The sequence below is a fragment of the Buceros rhinoceros genome, unplaced genomic scaffold, assembly GCF_000710305.1.
Source record: "Buceros rhinoceros silvestris isolate BGI_N320 unplaced genomic scaffold, ASM71030v1 scaffold7984, whole genome shotgun sequence".
Classification (NCBI taxonomy): domain Eukaryota; kingdom Metazoa; phylum Chordata; class Aves; order Bucerotiformes; family Bucerotidae; genus Buceros; species Buceros rhinoceros.
Genome location: NW_010410003.1, coordinates 5,306 through 25,613, shown reverse-complemented (window position 1 = coordinate 25,613; position 20,308 = coordinate 5,306). Strand labels below are relative to the sequence as shown.

General features: G+C 38.5%; 1 protein-coding gene across 1 annotated transcript in view; it reads right to left on the bottom strand.

Moving 5' to 3' along the window:
- Positions 1 to 19,615, bottom strand: part of INSC (inscuteable homolog (Drosophila)) — a 51,084-nt gene extending 31,469 nt beyond the window's left edge. Inside the window, exons 1-6 of the mRNA XM_010135437.1 lie at positions 19,527 to 19,615; positions 18,766 to 19,111; positions 17,353 to 17,405; positions 15,589 to 15,712; positions 14,199 to 14,312; positions 8,283 to 8,408 (exon numbers count right to left, since the gene is read on the bottom strand). Coding sequence (XP_010133739.1) covers positions 8,283 to 8,408; positions 14,199 to 14,312; positions 15,589 to 15,712; positions 17,353 to 17,405; positions 18,766 to 19,111; positions 19,527 to 19,615 — 852 coding nt within the window. The remainder of the gene's footprint in view (positions 1 to 8,282; positions 8,409 to 14,198; positions 14,313 to 15,588; positions 15,713 to 17,352; positions 17,406 to 18,765; positions 19,112 to 19,526) is intronic.
- Between the last annotated feature and the right edge of the window lie 693 nt (positions 19,616 to 20,308).

Below are 20,308 nucleotides of genomic sequence, written 5' to 3'. Positions count from 1 at the left end.
GTGAGAAGAAAAGAATTATTATGAAAGCTACTCATCTGATAGGTCTTCTGTAAGGCCATGTCTTTCCAGTTTCTTTTCTGCCTCTGTCAGGAACAAGAGGAATATTTGAGGTCCAAAATAGCTCTCTCTCTGCACTCTTTTTAAATGCCTCAATTGATTCCCATTAATCTCTGTCTTCAGTTTAGGAGCTGAGTAAGCTGCTTCTTTCATCTTAAAATTAAATTTGCTTGATAGATTATTATTATTATTATTAGGCAGGGAAAACCCACCTGTCATTTGACGTGTTGGCTTCTGTTCCCTCAGACGTCATTCATGGATCATTTGCTGCCCTGATCATTGTCATCACTTTAAGCAATACTTTAAATCATTACAAAAAAATCATCATCTGGTGATTTCCAAATTATTTTTCATTTATAAAATTCTCTTAACATCCTGACTTTTGGAACATAAATCTAGAGCTATTTGGATTGCTTTAAATAAAATACTTAGTGAAATATAAAATCAATAGATAGCATAAAATAACATAACTGACTGCAAAAACCATGTGTAAATTATATGGGAGCCAAACAAGTGCAGAGTGGTAACCTGGCATCAGCTCAAATTTTCAAAACAAAGTTGGAGGGAATGGCAATCCACAGGCGCTGCTCCGATTTGATCTTGCGTATTGAAGTGTACACCTCAGTAACCTGGCATAGTCTGAGGACTTTTCAGCTTTCAGAATCACACAATCCTCTGGTTGGAAGAGACCTTTAAGATCAAGTTCACCCTGCACTGCCAGGGTCCCTAAACCGTGTCCCTCAGCACCATATCTACAAGTCTTTTAAACACTTCCAGGGGTGGAGACTCCACCACCTCCCTGGGCAGCCTGTTCCAGTGCTTCACAACCCTTCAATGAAACCTTTCTTTTTAAAACAAGAAAAAACCTGAACAATCTCTCTTCTGCACCCAGCTGAAAAAAAAAAATAGAGGTGTATAAAAAGACAAAGCTGAGGGATAGATGAGAAGAAAGATTGTTCCTCCTACAGTGACTGCATCGTATAGGGGAACCACATGCCATAGTACATCTCATTCTGTCAGCTCTCATTCTGTACAAAAACTGCTCTGGAGCCATGAAAAAAAATACAACAGAGCAGTGGCAAGATTTACCCTCAGCATATCGTTGATAAAAGCCAAATACCACTGCAGTGCCTTCTCCTGACCAGGTCTTACTGAAACATGACAAAACCCGAATAAAACAGAGTTGCTTTGACTGTTATGAGATTTTTGCATGTGAACATGTTATCACAGATCCGTGCTTAAGTAATATGCCTCTTTAAACACAGGACAAAGGGAAGCAAAGCCTAAATCTGTGGGTGACATGAAAGGAGTCACACTAAAGGCAAAAAAAATTGTTCCTTGTTGTGTTAGAAGACAGCTCACGCTCTTGTACCAATTTACAGATAGAGTTATCCATCAATTCATAGACCGCCTGCTGCACCTCTATCGAGACGACAGACAAGGTTTATTAAAATGGTCTTGTACCTATTTGATCTGACTCTGAAAGTTTTGCTTTGTTCTACAGCACTGTGTGTTCCACGATCATCAAATGAATATGCTGTGAAATACTGGGGTCTGAAACCTCAGTCATGAACAGACCAACAGATGTACATCTCTGTTGACATTTTTAACATGCAGTGTTTTTCTTGGTTTCAAATGAATTTGCTCATGTGCTTAAGGCTAAGTGCACATGTATATGTTTGCAAAGTCTGAGACGGGCCTGATATCTAAAGGGGATCTACTGATAAACATCAGAATTCGTGTCCTCCAAAGGCAGCTATTCACCAACTTCTTAACTAAGTCTCACATTGTCCTACTTCACTGGTAGGGTGAAGTTTATCTTTAGTGCTACACTTTAGTGCTACACTTGCTGGCTCCTTCCTCCCTGTTCGAGAATCTGTAATATGATTAAAGTGAAGCAAGGTTTGTAAGGAGGGGTGATATCTTTTATTAGAGCAACTGACAGATATCTCCTTAGCCCATGAGGGCTACAAGAACACAACCACTATAACATAAGAAGTCAATTTAACAGAATTGGAATAATGGCAGTGACCTCAGTCAAAGCATCTTGTGTATACCTTTTTCCTACAGAGAACAAAGCAAAGTCCCATAATCCTGTGCTAACATGTCTGTATTTATTCAATTCCACGTCTCTTGGATAAGTCCATAAAAAATACCCAGACCTTGCTTTTCTGTTTGCATGATACTATAATGCAAACAAATTTTAATCTGCTGTGTAACTGTCAGAAGGTTTTCAACAGACTAGAGAATACTGCAGAGATTAGCCACCAATTGGTTTTGGTTTTTTTTTTCTTGATCTGGTTTTTTTTTCCCCAGGAGGTAAAGGTGTTGGTTTGTTTGGTTATTTTAAACATATTTTCATACATGTTTTCAGAAACAGGTCCCTTCCTTGAATTCCAAAGCATTTTGCCCTAGAACTGCAGACTGTCACATCTGAAGATGGTCAGATTCTGGTCAGAAGCCTTCCTACACTTGCCTGGGATTGTGCTGAAAGAAGCTGTATGTGTGTACACAGCTGTGTAATGAGAAGGTAAAACTTGAAACGCCACCTAATATACATGAAGTTAGTAGCTGAGCAAGGGCAGTTCCTGCTCTCCCAGATATGATTTAATGAATCTTGCAGGGGCTTTGACAGAAATGTAATTTGCCAAACCCAGCACATTTTTCACTGCCAATTAATTAAACAGCCCTACTGCGAAGAAGTGTCCAGTAAATTAAAGAGCCGCAAGCCTAAAACTTTGCATTATCTAATTGCACCACAAACTCAGCTACTGAACTAGATTTGCCCCGTTATCAGAAAGGGTATGTGAAAAGCAGCTTTTGAAAATGTTCCCCACATTATTCCTTAAGGTTGGCTTACATTTCTGCCTCACTGTAGCTCATCATTCTCCTCTGACCTATACAATTACCCAGTGACAACGACGAGACACAGTCCACAGCTCTGGCTACCAATGACACCAAGTTTCAGTGTGCTCTGTGCTGCATGTCAAAAGTTGCCTGAATTAGTCTTTAAGAGGTTATCCTCCTCTCAAAATTCAGAACAACAGAAATTTCTTTATCCCTTCCTGCTTACTGTTCATAACTTCACGTGTGATTTTCAAAGTCTGGCTGCAAACGACCATGGAAGATGAGCCAAAACAATGCTCATGTATGAAAAGAAAAAAAAAATAAGTGCTTTAGGCAAACCAGAAGAGTCAGCTCTCCAGCCAAAGGGTTGTAAAAGGAACACATCACTTGTACTCTTTCCAGCTAAATCATCTCTCATGCTTTTTGCACACAGGCCAGTGTTCTGTGGTTTTAAGCATGCAGAGAGAAAGTTTGCAGTCTCTTCCCAACCATGAAGCTTCATGGTTTTTCTTGTAAACAAGCACTACTTTGGGGAAAAAACAAGAATGATATTCCCTTTCATAAAGCAGAGTTGAGAATGTGTTTGTGAACAGGACCCGTGAAAAACTCAGAAAGGATTATAACTTTGCATGTTACCTGCTTTTATGGGAAAGAAACAAAAGGGCCCCTTAACAACTTATTTTCTAATGACTTCTAAGAGTCCTGCATTTTGCTGTCAATACCCAGCCTTGCCCTGTCTCAACTCAGGAGACAGAATAATGGGAAATTTGACTTTCCATGAATTAAAACTTAGTGCTTCCACCGTGAATCTGAGTCACTTGTTAAAAAGAAGATTTTATTAATGAAAGTCACAACTGTTGTCACCAGTGTCTCTGGAATATCTTCTTTTAATGAGTTGATTCCAGGTGTCTTGCTTCCTGAAGTAGTGTAAATAGTGTAAGTAAACGTACACTGAACAGTGGTAATATTTAGGCAGCTGCTTGAATGACTTTGTATAAATCATTATGGTTTTGTGGCAATTGAGCCTTGATCTACGTCCCAGCTGAATTGCACTCTTTTAATGTAATAATGTTTCGTATGCATGGTAAAAAAACCCCACCCATTACATCGTGCTGTTTGATATTAATTTCTGAACTAACTTTGTAGTTCTTTCATTGCAGCAGTAAGTTTGCCTCAGTGAAAATCACACAATTGGGCTTCAGCACATGGCAAAAATTGGAAAGCCATGCATTCTAGCACCAGTCGACAAGCATTGTATGTGCAGATCTGATGCAGAGAAACTGCCACAGTCTTTAGACTTTAATGGGGCTGCATGTCAGCATATGTATAGGGGACGCTTTGTTCAGAGAGTTCTGTAAAACAAGGAACTAATTCAGCCTCAGGAAGGGAAAGGGCTATAGACAATGTGCTAAAGATGTATGATTGTGTTCAAATACTAACCCCTTTTCCCTGCAAGGCTGCTTTATGCTGAAGACCGTACCTGTTAGATTTTATGTGGGTCTTGACAATGAAAATGGTATTTGAAATACAGTTGTTTCCAATGTAATTTGCAGGATGTACTATATCAGATAATAACGATCGCAATGTTGTGTTTTGTTTGGGTTTTTTTAACCTTAAGTTTCATTAAATGCACGCAATAACCTGTCCCAGCTCTGTGCCTTCAACACTCCTTCCTACATGGCAACAATTGAGGTGAGGTATTTTCAAAGCACACTCATAAAGTTCCGGTATTCTTCCCTCTAGAACCCTCAACAAACATCTACAACGAGAACAAATCTCCTACTACATCATTGTATTTCTGTCCTAAACCTCGGGGCTGGACATGTGGACACACCTGCATGTCCAGCACTAACATTGTTCTTCAGTTTCCAGTCATGCTCACACCTTGCCCAAACTCCTTTCAGTTCTTCTGGGTTTAGCGATTTTAGCTATTTCTGTGTTACCTATCACCTCTATTATATGTTGTCTATGCATAAACTCTAGAGCAAGATTAACCATCCTTTCTGAAGCAGTGAGCTTTCTCCTAAAAACTCTGCATGATCAAATGCCACGACACTCAGATGACAGAGCACTTTTGGGTACAGGAACAGGCAGCTACAGGGATAATGAAGAGGAGGAAAATTCTGATTGCTTTTCCAGGGTCTCTCCACTCCTCTCTGAAGTGGAACTGGTCAGGCAGCTGAGACCAAAGAACGATCTCAAACTACTGGTGTCACAGTGGATTATGAAGTTAAGGTGTACCAAACAAGCAGGCATCCATAAGCAGGCTGAAGCACCAGAATTACCACTTGTGGAGCACAGATTGCACAGAGCAACATTTATTTACGCACAGTCCTTAATCACAAAATGAGACTATTTCTTCACTCTCTTTCCACTCTCTTTCCACTCTAATTACCTGACTAATTTGTTACTGTTGAGTTCCTGGAGCTCTGTAGTTCAACGTACAATAAAGTAACAGCTCCTTTTCAAAAGGTACTAAAAAGTACTTGCAAGTGAAATAACAACTATTCTAAAATTGGTGTTTTAACCAACTGATTTTGCATTATTGCACATAGAGCAAATTAGATTCACCTAAAAGAGTAAGAGCCAGTAATTGCAATGACTACTTGGTCACTGTAACTATAGTGAAGACCAGCTTGATAATGAAAAAGTAATAACGGCTTTTTTCACGTGTGTTGCTAAGAGGGTAGTGCAGATATGTATTTAAAGATGTGTGACTAGAAAGAGCAAGAATTATTTAAGAAAACGAGGAAAATATTTTTGATTAAAATGGGCAATTTTCTAGATCTTTAGAACTGAGCACTCAATTATTATTTTCCTTCATTAACAAATGAGGACAGTATTTCCACACTGCAATCCAAAAACTCACTCAAGACAAATGGTTTAAACACAGAATAACATCTTTCACATTATATTTGCATTATTTATTAAAAAAGCCTAATATTCAGGTATCTTAAAATCCGAGAAAAAGGTTAAAATACTCTCTACTTGGATCGCCTCCTGTGAACTACCGACTTCCTTGCTTACTTTCTAAATAACCATCCACATTAACACAGATGTTCTTGTTACCTTCTTGTGTCCCTACTGAATTGGCAAGATTGAAGAGCACTGGATAAATAAACAACATTTCTAATGTCTTTAGTAATTAAGCTCTCCAATTACTGTAGAAAGCATATGCCTCTCTTTTAGTTCAGCTTCCAGGTAAGTGTTCCATTAGAAATGATAGCTCTTGCTGCTTTCTTTTAAGTTGTCTTTTAAACACCTTAATAGCTGAAATCTAATTGAAAAAAGGGGGCTTGAGTGGGGTGAGGGTGGGGTGGGTGTTTGTGTTGTCTGCCTGAATTGTCTGGAGGCCAAGTCATCTTTTTTGATTGAAGTTTCTGCCATTAGAAATCAAATTCAAATTGCACTGATGTTTTAACGCACTAGGTGGCATAATGATATTCACATTAGAACAAATTAAATGATTCCACCACCCAGGTACTTAGTTGGATAATAGAAGCCACCCTTTGCCAGACAAAGAGTCCTATGGTAATTTCTGTAATGAGAAGAATGCTAATATTCTTAACCCTCTTTTTTGTTCTTTGCAAGAGTACTTCAAAATTTGGAAGAAAAAAAAATCATTCCTATTTAAAGAATACAATATAATAAACAGGAGTACTGTTAACACAAAAATACTGGTCATCTGATCCATGCACTTTCCATTGATTCCATTTGGTCAGGATATCTTGTTGTTTCTGAATAGGTGTGAAGAAGGAGAGTACAAAGAGTAGATAAATTTTCTTGTTTACTATCCTTCTTCAGCTCTGTGAACTGGCAAACCTGGGCTGTGACAAGCTAATAAATGATATACCAATGACATAGCCTTGTACTAGCCTGTGTTATTGAACCTTCATTAACACCTGGCTGGACATAAACCTCCTTGCAGAGAAAATTTCTTTGTGTCTTTCGATATATGAAATGTTCCTTCAGCCCCACCAGAAACCTGGGCATGTACTGGATGCACATAACATACGGATCCTCAGCAATACAACTTTAGGCAAAGAAGTTGACAAAGTGATAACCAAATACTCCTGTCATAAACCTGTCTGTTCGGTCAGGTGACTAGGATTAATGTCCAGCCCTTTGCGTTACAGACTTGGGTTTTGCCAAGATGTGACTTGAGAATTGAAGTCTCAGGTGAAAAATGAACTACTGAAAGCAGTGGTAGGGATTTCAGTTAAAAAAAAAAAATCTTTTAATCTCTACTCCAATCCTGACTGTGACAAAGTTTACCCCAAGCAATTTTACTTGTGACCAACACTAAAGTAGATCAAAAGACATAAGAGCTTGAGAGTTACCACTTTTTCTAGGACTCCTGGTTTGTCAGCTTTGATGTGGGCCACATTAAATGCATGTTGACATTGCCAGGAATTGGACCAGGTGAGTTGAATCAATCTTTTCCATTTCTAACCCTATTAATTCTACTATTATAGTGGACATAATGAAAGATCCTTTTAGACTGATTCTGGTGTCAGTCTGAACCAGCATTATGTCAAAAAAAATTTAAGTAATCTTCATTTACTGTAAGCTCAGAGACTTGCTTTTCACTGCAGATGTTCTGCCACAGTTTGCTTGAATCCTGGGCAGTAAATTACAACGTATGTCAATGTAAAGTGGCAGTAAAATCATTTATCATTAAGTTGAAGAGGCCATTATTCAGCTGTGGAAGATGACTGTTTTATGAAATACAAAGGATGAGATCATGATTTAGAGACCAGAAGTGTTCATTTTCCAAAACACAGCAGTATGTAGTGAAAGTGGGAAAGGATAATGTTTAGATGTTTGTCATCCCAGTCAAAATTGGCTTTTATGAGACCTGCTGCTGATTATCAGGCACATTTTTCTATTGGCTAGCTGCTCGATATGTCCCAGTTCTTCCTGTACAATTACAACTCTCACAAGTTACTGCAGTACCACAAGCAGGTGCCTGTGTGTAGTGTAGTAGGTGAGCAGTACCACCTGTGTGTCAGGAAAGGTTTTAGAAGTATAAAGCTTTCTGTATTTAAGGGTTATTTGAAATATTGGGGTTTCTAAACAAACATTTCAGAAGGTCCAGAAATGATGATTTTCCTAGTTTCTTGACATAGTCACTAACGTGTTTACCTGTTTTACGAAAATTATCCCCACTTAGCTTATTTTTGCAAGCAACTGATTAGGGTAATGTTATTGCTGAGACTAATTTTTTAAAGACTGAAGATGTGTTCAGTACAGAAAAAGTGAGCCTAGTATGGAGCGCAGTATCAAACACCACCAGGTTATCAATCCCTAGAACAGATTAAAGACAGGACTTCTCTGGTTTATGATGCAGTAAGTAAAGAACACTACTAAGCGCCTACCTTTTCCAGCTGGTGCATCCCTTCCTCTACGCAGCAAATGGATGCCAGTGTTCTCAGTGTCTGGGGATAAAGGCACCTGAAACAATCCTGGCGACAGATCTTAAAGAGAGCAACTACACCTCCTTCCTGCAGGAGAAAAGCAAAAATCAGAAAAGCAGCACCAAATGTTTTCCTAGTATTTAACTAAGATTTGGATAGGAGGCAGGATCCTTTAGTAATTTATCCAAATTAACTATCGTCACAACACCAACAAAGAGGATGTTAAGCTCACACAGAGAACTCAAGTTGATTAATGCTTATACACTAAGCGATGAAAAAGTAATATAGCCTCGGTGGGAGGTGTGCTTAAGCGATTGACTTTTACCAATTACAAGCACAATTTAAATTAAACTTGACACTCGTGAAAATTACAAAGAATTATCAATAGGCAGCAATTAGAGTGACATTTAAGGGATAGTTCAACCATATGCTATTAGTTTAATACAGATTTTTATTAGCATATATTTATCATTCCTCTACATTTCTGAGCTCCATACAATATTTACTTAATGCTAAAATATGAAAGAGGAGGTCATATGGTTGAAAATCTACTGAAAATAAGGTGGAGATAGCTATCCAGTTCTATACAGATATGATCCATATCTTCAGCCTCTAATAAATAAAATTTACATTCCTACACTTTTCTCTCTGAATATGTCAATAATGAAAAAGATTTGAGTATATATACACATCACTACAATAGCAATCCTTAATCATTTCCAGCACAGCTTGTAAACATATCTTAGCAAAGATCACATAATAAACGGAAAGATAGAAATAAACACAGACAGTAAACGCACTTCATGTGGTGGGGGCTTTTTCTGGATTGTCCATTTAAAATGTTATGCCATCAGGTAGACTACAAATGCTTATATTATGTAAGAGCAGATATATAATGAAGAGGAAAGCATTTAAAGTATTAATGACAGATGAAAGATCTAAGACTAAAATATTCAGATTACAGTAGTAAATTAAGAATAGTTGAAATTGTGGACCAAGTGTAATCTGTACTCTTCTTTTTAAGCCTGTTTCTGTAGCCTCTGTATAAGAATATTTTTCAGATTCACAGAAATAATCTTTTTCTCCTTAGCCATTTGTGTATTTGAAAGCTCAGCAGGTTGCACTTACATAAAACCCCCAGACTACTAGTCACTTATTTTCCGAATTCTACATTTTTGTACAAGTACAGCTGGAATACAGCAGAGAATAATAGAGCAGGCAAAGTTATCTGTTCAGTCTAACAAAAATGTACACCAGCTTATAACACAAACCTCCTACCTTGAAAATATATTGAGGTGTTAATTTTATCTAATTCTAATGTTCTTATGTCTTTGCACAAGCATATGTAATTTCTGAGAGACCAGTGAAAACATTATGATTACTGAGGTCTGCTAAGAGTAAAATTTATTTCTGGAATTGTAAGAAGCGCACATGTATCTGTAGGAGTTATTTTATATCTGTTACTGTTATATATAGCTTACTATAGAAAGACATTTCTGAGCCTTTCAAATAAAAAGGAGACTATACGCTAATGAAAAATGTTTCAGTCATATTTATCCTTCCACAAAAGAATACCGATATTTCACCCAAGCAGTAAAAAATATGAAAACATGAAAAAATATGGAAGAGAACCTATTTCAGTGTTGCCCCCAAATGTAAGGTAACTTCTTATTTATTATCAGTTTGAAAGCGCCCACAGTTCAGTGGGATCAGAGGTGATTTGATCCTCTGCTGTAGACATAGCAAGCAGAAGTTTGTGGACAACACCAGTAAAGCTCAAGCGACGTTGGTGCCTTTGCTTCAAGCTTTCTGTATGACAAATGGGTGCCCTGGTTTTGCCTCTGATGGACAGGAAGTGCTTTATCACTGCATTTCTCAGAAGGAGATCTAAGCTGTTTCTTCTGTGCTTTGTGCGCCATTGCCAAGCTGTAAAATATTGATCACGAGCAATGAACCTAGAAAGCATACAGAAATATGGAACAGGTAGAAAGTATTGAGCCTGACTCTATGGCTTGTCAAAAACACTCCCCTCACTGGGATCTCAGCATTAGACAGGATTTATTTACCGTTTTCAAGATCTGTTCCCCGTATATTTTGCAATGATGATGAAACTATTCCATGTGACAGGGATAACATAAATTAGTCAAATGGGTAAACAGTACCATTCAGACTGAGCTTTGCGTGCCTTAGATATTAACTTGGACCTTTCCAAAAGCTCCTGATAGATATATCTAAGCATGCTTTCATTTATCCTTTGCAGACTTTTTAGCGTTTCTAGGTTTTGACCAAATAACGTGAAATGCTGCTCTTGTAATTCAAATTTTACCTGGGCCAGGCTTCACATACTCTGTGAAGCAGTCCCTGAAAGTGAGGAGAAATTGCTTAACTGCTTGATGACCTACTTCTCTCCTGTATTGAATTAACAGGAACACAATTTTGTGGAGACATCCCTGAGATGCTGTTTAGAAGGGCTAGCAGTAGGTAACAAAATCACCTGAAACACAGTCACAAAATGTATGTAAAGGTGGACAGGAATATAAAAAGCCCCACAGTGCATAGTGAGCATATAGTGAATAAAGAGGGGAGAAAAAAGCCATCCAGCTCTAAGGAGTAATATTTTGCAGCTTCAGCCTGCAATGACTCAAAGCGCAGTGAATTCTCATCAAGCCTTTTCTTATGATGGAGAACCATATTTATAATTAGCTTGAAAGATGATCTCCAAAGAAATCTTTATAGTAAATACCGGCTAGAAAAAGAAAGTGACGTATGAAGGTAAGGCAAGTAAGTATTAGAAGCTTCTCAGAGCGAGTTATCTGCTGCACATCTGTATGGAAGTCAGTCAGGCAGTCTGCAAAGAAGGGTGTGATAAGCAGCTATGGCTGTGTCCAGTTTTGCCTCCCGCTCTCGGTTTCAGGAGACTACTATTATAGCATCCAGTTCAATACAGTTGGTATTAGACTTCATCAGTGAAATGGATTAATTTACAAAGACTTTTTTTATCACTCTATGTCCCAGCATTTATTTACTGTAACTATGGAACTTATTTTTACTGGTTCTTCTGATTGTTGTGAAGCCAAATCAATTTAGAACCAGTTCACTTTAAGTAATGATCATTTTTGACAGTTGCTCAAGTCCACTCAAAGTTTAAAATTACTGGTTTTTAGGGTCTCCTCATCCTTTCGGAACATGAAGATGGAATTTAACAACCAAGACTAATTTATAAATTTTTAATATGAAGGATTCCAGGATCAAAATCTAATAGATATATTGTAAGAAGAAATACTTTTGTGAATACATCTCTGCAATGCAGCCCCAGACAATGATATAGCAAGTTAGTTGCATTGTTTGGTGATTAAGTATGCGTCATAAGACTAGACAGAGGAGTATTTTAGCAACATTTGGTTCCAAAGGTAGGAAACTGACTGCAGACAGAAACCTGACTAAAGCTTTTCCCTGATAGCTGCAACAAGTATTTGACTTAGCACTTCCTTTCCTCATTTTTTCTTTTTTTGTTTTTAAAATTACCTAGACTTGTGGAATTTCCATTTTGCTACCACTAGTGTAGTTGCTTGTAGACAAAGACTACATATTATGGTTCAAAACTCACAGCTCAGTGTTAGTTCTAGTGGTAGTTCAGAACTCAGGGATTTTTATCATCATTTTTATTAATTAGGCTTTCTCCCTTCATTTCTCACCTTGCCCTTGCTACTACTCACTGGTGTTAAGAGATCTTAGTCTTTATACCTCTGACAGCTAGCGAGAATGACGAGCTGGCTGCCCCGGTGAGTCAGCAACATGACTCTTTCACAGCAGATTACAGAATTACATGCTAAAATAAAAAGTTGAAGAATGCCTCCCGGTGGAATAAAATTATAGGTGACACTTCAGCATAGGGGTTAGCATTTCAAAGCCCTTAAAAATTTTGATAAAATACTGCAGGAGGAAGAGAGGGAGAGAGGAGAGAGAAGGCTGAAAACCTTACCAAAATGTAAAGTGAGAAACCAGTTTCTATAATACTGTAGCTTTACAATATTATCATGGTTCTTTGTTTGCATGTCCAAGATTTTGGTGTGCTTTAGTTGTAATTTATAGCTTGAGATTGAAAAAAAATAACAGCAGTGTCCCACAAGATCACACCTTGTCATGGAGAGTAAAACTTCAAGATTACACAAACAAATTTGTTGAGTTTTGCTTTCATTATAAACAAATATTCTACTTCTCTGGCTAGTTTTTACCAAAGATAATATGACAGCTCTCAAGGGAACTTCTTTCTCTGTGGGACGTGTTGAGGTCTTGGCAAAACCTGAATCCGTTCTCATCCTCTTAATAAGTGGGCGCAGTTCCAGATTTCCCCCCAAAATTACTCTGCACATTCACTGCCATAGCTAACTACTCAAATGACTGAATTCAAAATTCTTGTCTGTTACGATTCCTCTGCCACTGTGCTCACTGACGCAGATAACTGAGGCAACACTGAGGGTGAAGGATGATGGTGAGTCAGGACAAACGGTGCACAGAGGAAACCGATGCTCAAGACAACCACCACTGTCACTTCACAGCCAGATGCCACTTGGGGTTCTTTGCATAAGGGCATGCATTTCCTCACTTGTAAAGTTGTGACATATCCTGGTTTTAGCAATAAATTAGTTTAGTGATTTATGGAAGGTCAGACTTCACTTCTGCTAAATTAAACTGTTACGGAATTCATGCAATAATAAAAAGTGTAAGACCCATTTTCCTCTATTTGTTATTTCTGCACTTCCTCAATACTCAACATTTTAACATTGTGTTTGGATTCCACTGAGTGGAGCTCAAATACCAATTTAGAAAAAATTAAACCTCTCATACTGTTGCCTGGGTCCACAGCATGTTTCTGAGTCTACCTCATTTGCAGCCTTCAGAAAAGAGCAGTAGCTTTTATAGTGCAAACATCCTTTTAAAGGCAGAAGTGAAATTAATTAGATGCTGTTGTTTAACCTCATTTCTGAGCAGGACAAGGGATTGGCACACCACTCCATAAGCAGCAGCTTAGGAAAGGAGGTTTTCTTCTTTCTATATACACTACAGCTGTGATTATCCTACCCTCAACTTCACACAATGCTCTGCCATTCTCATTTTTAAGACCCAAGTGTCCTCAGAGGTGCAAGCTCTGCAGGGATTGCCAGCATCATTAATTCTGGCAGAATGATTTGTTTATACCAAAAGTCAGCATCAACTAGTCAGCAAACAAGAACATACACTGCCAGAAGAAACTCTAATGATGTTCCTCTGTAAAATGAAAATAATGGATGCAAAGTATTTCTAAAATTACATTTATAATAGTATCTCTAACCTCTTTTGTACACACAGCTGAAGAGGTCTTGCCGTTTCTTTGTGCCGTAAGCCATATGCATGGCCAATTGTAAAGCTTCTCTCTATTCACATGGTTGGTACTTAAAAAGTACTGCCAGGAGAAACACCTCAGCCCAGGATGCTGAAGGGAGTGGTAATACCTCGGGTGGCACAAGAACAGCTGTAGTTGTATCAATGGCCAGAAGCCTGTTGGAATTTACCATCCTATTACAGTTGCTTACACAGACATTAAGCTTTATTAAATTAAAGATTTAGGGGGTTGGGGCCTTTATTTCCTTTTTAATCTAATAGGATATTTGTGGTAATAAACTCTGCAGAATAAGACTTGCAAAAGCAGCTGGGGGAGTGGGGCAGAATCCTTTCTCAGAGTAAAATTTTGTGGTCCTTTAACCTAGATTATTTGTCTTCTGAAACAGAGAATTTAGTTTTGCACTGTACATTTCAAAACCACCAGTGTGAAAAGTAAAATAGCTCACTTGTATCGTATTACTAGTTTACTTTGGATTAATCTACATATCCCCTTACCTTAGCTATGATACGGCACAGATGGGCACCTTCCTGGGTAAGGCTGAATAAACTACTAATCGCCGACTCAGTGATGCACATACTATCCGACAATTCTATTTGTCTTAGCAGGTTCTGTGTGACATAAGATAATAAACATTATTTACTTGCAATGAAAAACATTAGTCTTATATTTAAAGACAAGATAGAGTAGAAAGTCTAGTTCATTTAATCCGTATCATCTGACTTCTCACCCAGAGAAAGGAAAAAAAAACATTGGCAGGAGTCAGACTGTTAACTCTATAACATATTTCTCATTGCATTTTAATAGAAGTAACCAAGAATATTGATATTTTAAAATAAATATGAATAGACTAAGAAAACAGGTATGTGTGTGAAGAACTCTTCAGCTATTTAGTGAATTATTATTGAGTTTGATCTGGGATTGGACTAAAATTTTCAGAAGGCAACTAGTTGTCTTAGTGTAGAAGCTAGATCACAAGGTGATAGAAGATTTCCCCCTTGTTTATAAGGAATATTGCTACACCCTTTCTAAGGCTACTTCCTAAGGCTCTGGGTTCCTTGCTATTCTCAGTCTACACAGAAAACGGTCATTGACCAACGACCGATTTGATGAATACCATGCATTAATTTTGGTGTAGCACCATAGTGAATGCTATTTAACTATTTCCTCTTACTAACCCTCTCATTTCTTCTTTTTCTGCAGAGACAACACTAAATTTCAGCATAACATCACCTCTAAAATACGGAAAAATTAATTGAGCATAATTACATTTGGGGTTTTGTATTTGAGGAAGATTAGAGGTGCAAAGGGATTTCTAATGACATGTCAAGAAAGAAACCAGTGTAAGTCAGGATAGATTGGTTAGACTTGTAAGTTACTATTATTTCAAAAATGGTCTAACAGAAAAATTTAATGCATTTGTAGTCTCAGCCTAATTACTCAGTGTATTTATCTACATTTAATCACCACTGGAAACTATACATTGTGCCTGCAATGACACAGCACTGTTTCTGGAACATTACACTCACACAGGTATAACCTGCGTATGACACTGTATTTTTTCACTGCTTTCTAGACATGCACTGCTAAAATGTGTGTTGTAATAATATACTTACTATATGTACATCTTGTAAAAGGTATAGCCTTTAATGAGAATGATTCAAAGCAAGAGAGTAACATGGCAAGCCACAAGATCATTTTGTTTGGCTTTTGAGGTTATTGGAGAATTTGAGAATACAGACATCTAAATCTCTTTGCAAGATATTTGAATTACTGATAAGTGTTGAAAATAGAGAGCTGTAATTCTATTCTTCCTCTTAATGGATGCTTCTTCCTCAAGATTCAACAATTTTGAAAGATTTTAATTTTTTTAACCTATAAACTAACCTGTGCCTCATGTGTTAAAACCAGCTCTATCAACTGGCCAAAATACTGAGCAACGGCAGCGAGTGCTTCATTAATACAAGATTTCATGGACTTCAGTATCTGTTCATCTTCAGTTTGTATGCACCTGAAAAAGAAGAGAAAGGAAAGGGGTGAAGGAATAAAGATGCAACAGACAACTATTGTTTTATCAAACTGATTGACACAAGTGAGCTCTGTGTTAGCAACAAGGATATAATGAGCATTAACTGTTCAGGAGGACACTGTCTTTGTGCCATCATATCATACCAGACTTTAATCAAAGCTTTGTCTGCACACAGTCAGAATACCAATGGACAGCAGTGGACACCAACAAATAATTCAGGGGTCACAATTTACCTCACAGACTGCAGGCCAAATTTTGCTGGAGATGCTTTATATGTGTTTATAGCAGTGTAACTCTGCTATTCCCCACTTATGCCAAAAGTTAGTCACTCTAGGATGCCTGCATTTCAACTGCAGCTGCATATATCCATCCATCTTTTGTGACCAAAGAAGTGCTTTCAATAATTTTAATTCCTTTACCTTCTTTGCCATAGTTTTATGATAGCAGGATGAGGATGTGTGTCCAGGTGAGTAAAGTTCATTTAAATTTAAACAGCATACTGCCTCAACAGCCTTCGGTGTAGAAAGATTACACACAGCAGCTTTACAGAGTTAGTGTAACTATCCTGTAACCAGTGATATTTGATTGAAACTGAAGAAATTATGTAAAGATGGAAACCTTTACACAATTTAGATGAAATAACTAATATTTCCTCACAGAAATGCATTCATTTGAATTGTCAAAACGTATTCCACCCAGGCAGGCCACTGTGACAGAAGAGATAGGTTGGTTGATCAGTGTCTTCACCTACACAGTAGGTCCCCTTTTCAGCTTTCCCTGTCTTTCACCCACCTATATCAACTTTTTGTCAAAAAGGCAAGGAGGGAGAGGGCTGATTTGGGGCAGACACTATGAGATCAGGGCTCTCATTAAATCAGTGTGTCTCACAGTAGACTATAAAAGTAAAGTATGAGCTGTGTGGGTCTGGCAAAAAGCAATAGTGCTCAAGAAATGGTCCTTCCTGATAATTAGATGGTGTCGTTTTCCCTGATGAGTCTCCGAGCAGAATGACTTGCACAGTGTTTAAATCGAAAAAGACTGATTGAACTGTGCTGGAGGAAACAGGGTAACTTATGTTGGGCAGTGGAAGTATCATGAGAAGAATTATAAAGAGATTCTTATTTTGTAGTCTCAGCATTCTGGGACTCACAGAGCTGAGAAAACCTACAACTGTAATGTAAAGGCATGTGTTTATTTCAGTTTTATTTACTAATATATGGATAAGCACACACAGGAACGTGTAGCACAACAGTCTCGCAATGTATGTTTCCATACCAGCTGAAATTTTGGCTCCACAGAACTTGAAGGGAACTTTGTCACTAATACTGTTACAGCTAGACTTTCTCACTTGATACCTAAAAGCCCTGAAAAATCCACTTGCATGCAGCTTTGTGTCTGTGCCAGGCTCTTTGTGCAACAGCAGGTCCCAGCTTCCATTAGGATGCGTTTAGATAAAAGAACTCACGACACCCTCCAGAAGCTCACATTTAGAAAGCCTTTCAGAACTGCAGGGGCCTGGTACAAACGTTTGAGAGTGTTAGTGGATTTGTACTTCCAGTTAGAAATTCCACAACATAAATAAACCAGCAAAATTAACATTTTCACTAGAAAATTTAAATTACCTTTCTGTGAGTGCTGTAAATTCTGAACACTTGTCTATTAAAAGTTTTTCAAACTGCAGTGAGAGAAAGAGAAAGTGGTTTTAAATCAATATCCATACAGACATTGCATTTCAAAAACAAATAATGCTTGTTTAGGATAATTAGTGAAAACCCTCCAGAAACACAGTATTTTGTATGGACACCCTTTTTCTGAATAAAATGAGTAGAGATAAAACTCTAGTTTTATCAGGTGGGAGTGCTGATCTGCTTGAGGGTAGGGAGGCTCTACAGAGGGATCTGGACAGGCTGGGTCAATGGGCCAAGGCCAGTTCTATGAATTTCAGCAAGGCTATTTGGGTCTTGCATTTGGGTCACAACAACCTCCTACAATGCCACAGGCTGGGAGAAGAGTGGCTGTAAAGCTGCCTGGCAGGGAAGGACCTGGGAGTATTGCTTGATAGCCAGATGAATACGAGCTAGCAGTGTGCCAAGGTGGCCTAGAAGGCCAACACCATTCTGACTTGTATCAGCAGCAGTATGGCCAGCAGGACCAGCGAAGTCATTGTCCCCCTGTACCCAGCACTGGAGAGACTGCACCTTGAATACTGTCTCCAGTCCTGGGCCCCTCACTACAAGAAGAATACTGAGGTGCTGGAGCGTGTTCAGAGAAGGGTGACAAATCTGGTGGAGAGTCTAGAGCACAAGTCCTATGAGGAGCGACTGAGGGAACTGGGATTGTTTAGCCTGGCAAAAAGGAGGCTGAGAGGAGACCTTATCGCTCTCAACCTGAAAGGAGGCTGTAGCAAAGTGGAGGTTGGTCTCATCTCCCAAGTAACAAGTGACAGGACAAGAGGAAATGGCCTCAGGTTGTGCCAGAAGAGGTTTAGGTTGGACATTAGGAAAAATTTATTCACTGAAAGGGTTGTTAAGACCTGGAACAGGCTGCCCAGGGAAGAGGTAGATTCACCATTCCTGAGGGTATTTAAAAGACATGTAGAAGTGGTGTTGAGGGACATGGTTTAGTGGTGGACCTGGCAGTACTGGGTTAACAGTTGGACCTGATGATCTTCAAGGTCTCTTCCAACCTAAACGATTCTACAAAACTGGCATTAACAATAAAGTAGGACTTTCTACATTGTAAATGCAAAGGAACTCACAGATGGAGTACCTAGTTACTTTAGTCCAGTAGTCCTGAAAACCAAAACTTTTTTCAGCATGATTTGCAACATTATTAGCATTCAGAATCAGACCTATGATAAAATAGGATCCAAAATGAGTCAAGAATATTTCTGTCACGGAACAGGAATAAGAAAGTCTTACATAAGGGACCAGTGTCAGTATGTAAGGATGTCTTACAGATTGTTTACAGTAAGTTTTAGTTATAACAATAAAAAATGTAAACAAGGCAACATGACATCATGTAAAGGATCCTACCTGGTGCATTTCTTCTGAAGAATTCCTGTTGGACATACTGTATTCGTTTATCATTGAACGTACATGGCAGTTGACTCTTACTGTCATGCTGTGGACTCTCTGCCATCTGTTCTTCTCCAGCTTTTGAGCAATCCTGGTCAACTCTGTGCTTATGATCCAAGCCCTTTTCAATAGCAGCTGTAAGTTATCACATGCACTATATTGTGAGGAAAGAATAAGTTCATTTTGTTCATCTTTCTCAATGCTGATTGGCTTGGATTGGAGAATACACATACATTCGCAGTCTGTCATCAACTTCAAATCTTCCATCCATCGCTGAACGGAGTCTACCTGAATTAAGTGCATGCTAAAAGGCAGAAAAAAAAGAGAAGGAAGAATGAGGTAAATCAAAACAAACTTAGAATAACCACCAGCAATACCATAGAGTTGCATGCACCTACCACATTGCAATTGATTGAAAAAAGGCAGCTAGTTGAACAATTCCCTTGTAGCAACACAGCGATCTGCTTAGCTTTTGATTCCATACACAAGTTTTGCTTTTCTAATCACTTTTACATGACGTACCCTGTTATATTATTATTTGTGAAAAATCAGTAAAGATTAATGATAAGTAAATGGGAGAAATGTAGACTACACTACACGTGTCTTGTACACTCAGTTTAATGGAATGAAGGAACAAAGCTATGTCTTGTTTACGGGACTGTACTGTCAGCTTTTCCTAGATGCTTTGCCTATCAGGCACTTCACAGAAAAAGTTTTACCTTACATCTCTCCAAAGCCCTTCCACCTGCACTGACACGGGCAAATCAAGACAGCAATATCTGTTGTTGGCATTATCTGTTTCTGTCATGTCAAAATCCTTTAAATCTCAGATGGATGCTACTTCCTCACCAGTCCTTCACCTTCCCCCTTATTTCTCACTGCTCTCTGTACAGTTTTCACATCTGACTACCAAAGCACATTTTTGCACCTCATCAAATACAGTATGAACCAGCAAGGCTGAAAGAAACTCCTCGATGAGTATAACCTGACACAAGTGCAACAGGCCTACATTTTGCATCCTTGCACCCTCCAGCTAGTAAACTCTGGTAAAACCAGAGACAGTAGCTGTACTGAGCTGTTCTGAGCTTACCCTTGTGAGAGATCCCAAGTTGCCCAGAGCCTTGAAGTGGAGTTGCCTAGATTTGTTTCGTATAGTGAGGTGCCCAGATCCTAATAAAACCCCCCTAATCCTCACCCCAATCACATACACGTACATAGACAGGTTTTATTAGATGTGTCTAGGATTATTAATGTTGTATCTAACAGTATACAGAGACCAGGTATAAGGCCCTCAGTCAGACAGAGCAAAGTTGCACAGTTCCATTCATCCTTACCCACTTTGTCGTTGCAGACAGGCTATGATTCCTGTTTTTCTTTCATTTAGCTCAGGGAATTCCTTAGTGTAAGCATCCTGATCCCTTTGACTCCCTCGAAATCTGCTTGCTGTCTGCACAAAACACAGGCTCCCAACTTTGTATTTTGATCTCACCTACCACAACTC